This window comes from Rosa chinensis, chromosome 7 (genome assembly GCF_002994745.2).
Source record: "Rosa chinensis cultivar Old Blush chromosome 7, RchiOBHm-V2, whole genome shotgun sequence".
In the NCBI taxonomy this organism is placed as follows: domain Eukaryota; kingdom Viridiplantae; phylum Streptophyta; class Magnoliopsida; order Rosales; family Rosaceae; genus Rosa; species Rosa chinensis.
The window spans coordinates 66341262-66349220 of record NC_037094.1 but is presented as its reverse complement, the minus strand read 5'-3'; the positions used below and the strand labels follow the sequence as shown (position 1 = coordinate 66349220).

The following is a 7959-nucleotide window of genomic DNA, read 5'->3' as shown; positions in this document are numbered from 1 at the left end:
TTATTCAAAATTTTTATAAAAAAAAAAATTTCCTCTCCAACACCCCCTCAAAGGAGAAAATAAATTTCCTTATTTGCTCCGGTACCCTCCCAAGTCCCAAATTAGATGCAATGAACATTCCAGTAATGGTGTCGGCCTCAGTTGTCGGGCTTTCACTGCAGGCAATTGTAAATAGTAGCTTCATTTTTCGGCCAACATAAATTTCATTGATTCATTGTCAGAAAAAAGAAAAAATCTCTACACAGTTGTTGCAAAACATATCCAATAATAATGAATATTTCTCATTAATTTAGTCTATTTTCTGCAGTGGAAAATATATACAATTTTGCATTTTGTTCTTGCAGTAAAAAATAATATGGATGGGATATTCCAAATGGTATGCTATAATACAATTGCAGAAGGCAATGAGTAAATTGTCATCAACTGAGTTTCCTGGTCATCCAAGTCCAGCCCAAGTCCCTCTGCTGCTTATGTATGCTACACTTGTAGAAGACAATTAGTAAATCTTCATTTCCGAGTTTCTTCATCGTCTGTGTCAAGCTCAAGTCCCTCTGCAGCTAAAAGCTGACCGATGATTTTTCTCTTATCTTCCTCTGCTTTCCTTCTCATGAGGTCTCTTTTCTTTAAGACTAGTGTGTGACGCTTCAGCGTACTAGAGAAATACTCTGCAGAGGCCTTCTTTTCTCTCGCCAGGATTCTCTTCTCTTCGTCAGGGTCAACCTGGATTTCCAATAACTTGAACCATGATGTAATGGTTTATGCTAACTAAAAGATTGAAATCATGGAAATGGGCCTGATTAAATCTTTTGAACATAGTGTTTGGTCAGTCCAGACTCGAGACACAAGTAGAATATGCAGTTGCCATTGATCTTACGTAGCTAGAATGGTTGAAATAGAAAAACTACTGTTCTTTTTACAGCTAATTCAGATTTGTATCTTCACCTAGCTTGATTTCAGTAGAAGATAGAAAATAAATTATCTATACCTTGGAACGAGAGAGTCGACGTGCACGGATATTCATCTCGCGCTGCTGTTGCTCAGCCCAAGCCGCTATTGCCATATCACCTCGCTGATCAAAAGCTTTTCGCTTTTTCATTAGCCACTCCATCCATGCTTCAGATGCCTGATATAACAATGCACATCAAGAAGTGATTACAAATACAACTAAAACAGAAGTCAAGCTATCAGTTGATACATTAATTATAATACAACTATGAACATTTTCCTACATGTACTCAAATTAAATGCTATCTTAATATAAGAAGCAAGAAAATACAGAGCGATCAAAACTAGAACCATAAAGCTTACTTTCAATGGGTTGACTCGGTTATCCCTGTCATATTGGCCCCTCTTCTCTTCATCTAAAAGCAATTCATAAGCAGCTTGAATCTTGATAAACCTAGCTTCAGCTGTTTCCCCCTCCTCTAGGGTCCCTCTGCCATCATAGACTGGGAACAGGAAGGACAACCGGATCAACTTAAACTCAGGAAATAGGGACAAACTTGTTGTCTCTATGCAACACAAATACAAATAAAGGGATCCATCTATGGCTGCACTCCCACTCCTTAAAACGCATCTCATCTTCAATAATAATCAAGGACCATGTGATCCTGAGAACTCTTTAGCTATTGCTTTTTAAAATAACGACTCTAAAAGGTAACTTCTTATACCATTTGTATTTGATCACAAACAACTTTCATCTTATATACTTCCTAGAAGCTACAGTGCCATAATCTTATTTCCTCCTCCTCCTCCTCCCCCTCAATATCATCACTATCCTTATTTGCCTCAAAATTGAACAGAGTTAGATACCAGAATTATAAATTCTCGACTGCCATATATGCAGAGTTCCTCTGCTACTCCACCAAACACAGACACACCCTCCAAGATCAGGAACAAAAGTTCACGAATTGGCTTCATTCTTTCATTTCACCCTAACTTTCTTTCCCTAATTGAACAAATAATTCTTACATGTATCACTTTCTCATTAACTTCACTATCTACCTGTGACTTTACTAGCAATTTACAAATATGAAATTCAAACTTTCAAAAATAAATTCCAGTAAAGATAAGTTGACAAACCATCAGGATGATAAAACTTGGCCAATCTTCTGTAAGCAACCTTTATCTGTTCATCATCAGCATCCAACTCTAATTCTGTAATTGCAAAAAAAAAAAAAAAAATATTCAAAACACAAAAACTGAAAATATCAAAAATCCCAGAAAATCCAATTCAAAGCTTGAAACTTTAAGATGAAGAAGGATCCAATTACCAAGAGTTTCGTAGGGAGACTTCGGGTGGGTCCAATTCGACGCCCTAACAATGGATCTTCTCTGGTTCGCTCGGAACCACGACTCGCTCCGGTTCAGTCTCGCGAAATCGGACGACGCCGGTGAAAGACTAGGCGGCGAGTAATTAGGGTTTCGCTGAAAGGAAACCCTAAAGCTGAAGCGAGCTTGGTGTCTGCAACATATGAAGGAGGTGACGACGGCGTGTGGCCTACAGATTGTTCTCAAATTACTCATCTTGGGCTCAGACCCAGAACCAATTGGGGGAGAATTGAAGCGGATTGGGATTGGGAATCGGGAATTAGGGTTTCGGGTGTGGAGTGGCAATTTGGGATCACGAAGGTCGAAGACGTGAAGGAAGTGGAAAGGTTCTGAAAATGAACATTTCTCAGAATCTGTTTGAATCTGAATATTCTATTTTTTCAATTTGTAATTCTATTATTTATAACTTTCCATTTTTGTTAATTAATTTCCCGGGAAATTTATAACTTAAAAGGCCCAACAATTTAGGATTTTAGTGGTAAAGAAAAATAGAAAAGAAAAAACAAAAGAAAGTACAAAATGGCTATTAACATTAAAAATATATATATATATAATAAAATAAAATAAAGAGAGGGAAAAAAAGAGTACAAAATGGCAATTTTAGTGGCTGAGGTTCTCAACATCAGTATTTATAGCTTTGAGAAACAAATTTTGTTGCTTGCTCTCTTTTTTTTTTCCTTGCTCAGTACATATATCGATTCATGTATTATGTATGTTTTGATTGGTATATATTAAGATGTCTGTTATATATTTAGGATTTACGAGATTGCAGGTCTAGTGCGATTGCACCAGTTGTGCTGTCTAAGCAATGCAGTTGAGAAGTGAATGCTTCACACGGAGAGTTTTTTATTTTTGTAATCCAGATTCCTAGGTGGGAAATTGGGAATACTTTAATGTAATCTTTTTTTTATTTAAATGAGTGTTTGAGAAAAATTTGAGGTTTAGGCTGCCCTTGCATGACTTTCGAACCAAGTCAGGTTTTTTGTTAAGCTCAAAAGCAGAACTCGAATAGCATAACTATTATGTACAAAATATAATTCCCAATTATTTAATATCGATCATATGGGGTTCCAATTGTGTCCATAATCTATGAACTTCAGGAAGATAACAACTAAAACACCACCAATTGTGGGCATGCATAGGAATAATTGTCTAAAATATACACATCAAGTACTGGTAACCCATCCTGCATTGGGAACATGAACTCAAAAACCTATATATGTTTTGAATCTACCCAAAAACTACTATGCTACAGGCATTGGGAACATGAACTCCAAAACCTATATATGTTTTGAATTGGTACACACTGGACTGAGCTGCATATTTACACCATCTGATACAGGAGAAGTAGTGGAGAAAATACATATATGTGGAGATCAAAATGCATATGACTCGGTTGGTTCACGTGGACGAGCAGCCCAAAGAGAACTGAGGGCACGAAGACGCTCAAAGTACTCTCCTAATGCAAGCAAGCCGCGAGCCGCTTGGTGAGTTGTCAGGATTCGGGACATTTGCTGCAGAGTCTGCTGCCGAAGGTGATCAGCCTGCAGCCTCGGAGAAGAGCAACACAGTTCAGCAAACAAGGAGTGTTAACAAAAGGGCAGTTGATAACAGAAGTCGTATGTGTACATGTTTATGATATCACTCTAGGTGGAAAAGGCATTTCTTGCTTCATCATCATGATTATAATTCATATATAACAGAATCATCATTAAAATGTTGATACTGCGTTTATTTATTCTCATTTGAACAGTCATTGTTTGGTTCTATGGACTTTTACCCTGCAAGTTTCCCAAACTGACTAAAACAATTCAAGATGGCACTGGGATCATTACCTGGCTAACAAAGCTCTCCAGTGCTTCAAATTTCTCAAATGCAGCAGCCATCTGAGATCCATAAGTTTCTCCGCTCCATATTTGATCAGCTTCTAATGTCTTGGCCAGTGTCTGCTGTAGTTTATCCATTCCCTGTGAGAGAGCGTCTTCAGCTTGCTGAGATGATTGCCGCAGGTTATAGAAATCCAGAGGTTGTGGATCAGTCAATGGCTCAAGTTGGGGCTCGATAATCTGTGTTAGAGAAATATGTAGAATATTACACATTCATTGAATTAACTTGTACTATAACTACAAAAGATAGTATTATCATAGTAGTTATTCAATTTTATATCCAGGTGGAAGTAGAGAATTCATCATCTAATAACTGTAAGACTCATATCTCAAGCCTATAACACATCCATCATAAATACATACCCTAAAACATGCATGTTCAGATTTATGTGTAATATTTGAGAGCTAAGCCCACTATTAGCAGTAAACAATATGTTCAATCATGAATGCTTCACCAAGCAACCCAGTAATTTCTATTTCCTATTGTATAATTAACATGAAGCTGCTCATTTTTAAAACTTCAGGTATTTATGCCTTTCAGTCCCTACCCTTCTCAAAACGACATATATACTACATGTAATAAAGCTATGTATATATGCAGAGAATTATAAAATCAATGACCACCAAATAAGAAGTCGTCCAAAATAGAGCTGAAGTAGATTTACATTTAGAAGCTCTGATGGGCGAAATCCTCCAATCCAGTGAAAGTAACGTTCTACTGAAGTTCTCCATATACCAGACAGTAAATAAAAGATATCAGCCTTAGCAGCATCTGCCTTCATACGGAACAGAGTAGCATAGTGATTCAAACCACCTTCTACAAGTAATCGAAGCTCTATTTCAGTTGCATGTTCTTGCAATGCTTTTCGAAGTTCATTATTCTGTCTATGCTGCTCTTCTACCCAGTGTCCATATTCCAACTCAAATGTAGTGATCCCTGCAAGATTCATAACTGGGTTAACACTTCTAGTGAAACTATAAACAAAATACCCAAAGAGAACCACTCTAATAACAAAAAGATAATAGGTAATAGATTATTAAAGGATATATTTTCTGTACGTAGCAGAAACTGTTCACACCAGACATCAAAGAGTTTTGGACTTCAAAACATTAAGTCTGTACAGTAGTCAATAAGGAGAAAAAGACTTATAGGAAACTGGTATACAGACTTTGGTGACAGATAAGATTAGCTAAGAAATTAACAATACCTATTTCAGTTTGTACTTTTTCAGATGAACCTGCACATACTTTTCAGAAAAGTTCCATGAAGAAAGTAGAGTTTGCTACACAATTATGCGTCTGCCAACTTATATATCCTTTTGCAGGGTTTCCTTTCTTTTTTTTCCCCTCTGAAGATTAACATGTCTAATACATGAAGAAGGCTTTTGAGTGTAAGAGTTAGTTAGCCTTAAGCCCGATGTTAGAAAAGCTGGATCAGATACCATGATATTTGATTAGCTCTAGTCTTTTGGAGATGAGTTCAACAGTGTATATAACGGATATCAATAATCACAAACCTGAATTCACAATTCCATTGTATCCCATATGACTACCACCAAATGAACTGCCGCCATAGGCTACCTGCAATCGAGTAGTCACTGGTTTACTATTTATGGAGCATGATCAGAGACAAAAAGTGGAGATTCTCTACTCACCTGTTTTCTAGTCCTGTCCAGTTCGAGCTCCAGTTGCGCCAGTTTTAAACGGCTTGTTTCTAGTTGTTGGACATAAGCCTATGGTAGTACAGAACAAAATTATTGCATTAAGCAGACCATTTTAGCAATGAAATACATGAAGATGAACTGTAAGGGATTCATATTCACCTTTTTCCTCATACGACTTTTGCGAGCAGCTTCACGATTTTGCTCTAAGCGTCTCTGTACCTGTGTGTGTGTATATATGTATATACTTGCACTTTCAGAATCATAAAATTGTATCTTTGATTGTCAGACTGACCATAGTATAATAATGCACCCCTTACGGGAGTGATTGATGAAGTCAAAGCATATGAAAACAACATGTCAATCTTCAGATATAACTCTAGACTCTAGAGAGCTTAGATAGACTATGGGATTCACAAATCGTTGATGAACAATTCACCAAGGGTAATACTGAAAAAAGACAATTTAAGAAGAATTGCAACCACATATCTTCTTCTAGCTTGACGATCACTCTTCAAGATCAGAGACAGTAATGAGTAGCAAAGCCATGATATGGTTCTGTTGCCAAGTCAAGTAATACAATGAAGTAAGAAGAGTGAGGTGGGGGAGATCAATCATCACTACCTTATCAGCAGATCTGTTTGATTCTTGATCATTTCCAGAAGGTCCCATCGATTCATGAGAACCAAATCCGATCTAGAGAAGAAAAATCCCAAAATCAATTCAAGTTCATTGATAAATCAAAGTGACTCCAACACTGAAGAAAAGAGACCAAACTTCATGCATCCCTCACCTTGTTTTCTTGCCCAGAATCCACCTCTGCAATTGTGGAAGCACCTATATTTGAGCCGTAACCACCACTGAAGGTTTCCCTCCACACACCCACTTGCCGGAACGGCTCATATATCCCCATTTGTCTTGAGGTGGCAAATTGAGTTGATGGATAGTTCATACTCTACCAGAAAATCGAAACCAATAAAACAAATCAGAAAATATGTACACAACTGAACAAAGCTAGAGCATTCCTAATCACTCTGCTGCAAAATCACAACTGTATACTTGGCTCCAAGAGAAGACCAATAAACATGACCCCTGGACTAAGAGTAGGTGAACTAGAAAATGGCTCTCACAGTCAGAAACTGACAACATAAACCAGAATCAAAGAAGAAGTCATTAGTTTTGGATTTTGGAACCTCAACAAAAACAAAGGATGAGCATGATGAATAGGACTATTTGTCCTGAAGTCCTAATGCTGAGTCATATAAACTCCATCCTTGTACACAGACCAGAAGACACACCAAAAGCAGAGAAGAAGAAAGCATGGTATCAAAGCTTTCCTAAGCATTAAAAACCTCCCTCTTTAAATAACCAGACACAAGTGGATAGGATATAAAGCCTAGTAAAAAGTTGGGGGAGGTGATAATCTCCAGTTGTTACTATATTTCTTTATAATAAATAACATATAATAGTCACAAATACATACATATATACACATAGATTACACTGGCAATAAGAAACACTACCTCTTGTAACATGCCTAATTGAGCTCAGCAAAGCATATACAACTTGAATGTTCAGAGAACCCAATTAACAAGGACTTTATGCAAGACTTGAAAGTTGAGCTTGAATGATGAGAGAAAATGGAGTTGTGGGTAGAGTCGTGACGACTCTAGTTCAACAATGCATTATGATTTGGTGAGGACTGAGGACCCAATTTTGTGGGAATCAGACCTCAAATGATTTTGAAGCCACTTTGTGAAGAACCCATTAGGCACCAGCACTCTCCCCACCGTTAAAATATACATTCTTTCCTGAAAGGAGCCCAACAGTAAACCGCTAACGTCGTCAAAGCCCCCCCCACTAACGTCTTTTTCACCACGCTTTTTTTCTTTTTCTCTTTCGGAAAAATTTCTGTAAAAACCAAAAACAGCAAAAGGACAAAAGCCAGATATGACGTCACTTACATGAGGATGCCAGGTGGAGACCGCCGGATGGTTGGTGACTTCCGTGGCCGGTGATGTTAGTGACTTTTAGGAAAGTCAGTGGGAGGGTTACTTTGGTTATTCTCGCTTGACTGTCTC

At 37.6% G+C, this 7959-nt stretch overlaps 2 protein-coding genes across 5 annotated transcripts; both read right to left on the bottom strand.

Annotated features, from left to right (window-relative positions):
- Positions 1-256: 256 nt before the first annotated feature.
- Positions 257-2713, bottom strand: LOC112177190 (dnaJ homolog subfamily C member 8). 2 transcript variants are annotated; one of them, XM_024315426.2, is made up of 5 exons: positions 2274-2713; positions 2083-2157; positions 1309-1448; positions 986-1123; positions 257-735 (listed from the first exon to the last, which is right to left on the bottom strand). In XM_024315426.2, the coding sequence occupies exons 1-5, from the start codon at positions 2524-2526 to the stop codon at positions 508-510; spliced, it is 834 nt and encodes a 277-aa protein (XP_024171194.1). In that variant the 5' UTR covers positions 2527-2713; the 3' UTR covers positions 257-507. The 2 variants fall into 2 exon arrangements, with proteins under 2 accessions (XP_024171194.1, XP_024171195.1); XM_024315427.2 differs by having other exon boundaries at positions 257-720; positions 2274-2710.
- Positions 2714-3436: 723 nt separating this feature from the next.
- LOC112180439 (transcription factor TGA7) lies at positions 3437-7622 on the bottom strand. 3 transcript variants are annotated; one of them, XM_024319000.2, is made up of 9 exons: positions 7402-7622; positions 6672-6833; positions 6503-6574; positions 6041-6100; positions 5873-5950; positions 5735-5798; positions 4883-5154; positions 4167-4397; positions 3437-3875 (listed from the first exon to the last, which is right to left on the bottom strand). In XM_024319000.2, the coding sequence occupies exons 1-9, from the start codon at positions 7411-7413 to the stop codon at positions 3708-3710; spliced, it is 1119 nt and encodes a 372-aa protein (XP_024174768.1). In that variant the 5' UTR covers positions 7414-7622; the 3' UTR covers positions 3437-3707. The 3 variants fall into 3 exon arrangements, with proteins under 3 accessions (XP_024174768.1, XP_040368091.1, XP_024174769.1); XM_040512157.1 differs by lacking the exon at positions 7402-7622 and adding an exon at positions 6938-7232; XM_024319001.2 differs by lacking the exon at positions 7402-7622 and adding an exon at positions 7072-7229.
- Positions 7623-7959: the final 337 nt, after the last annotated feature.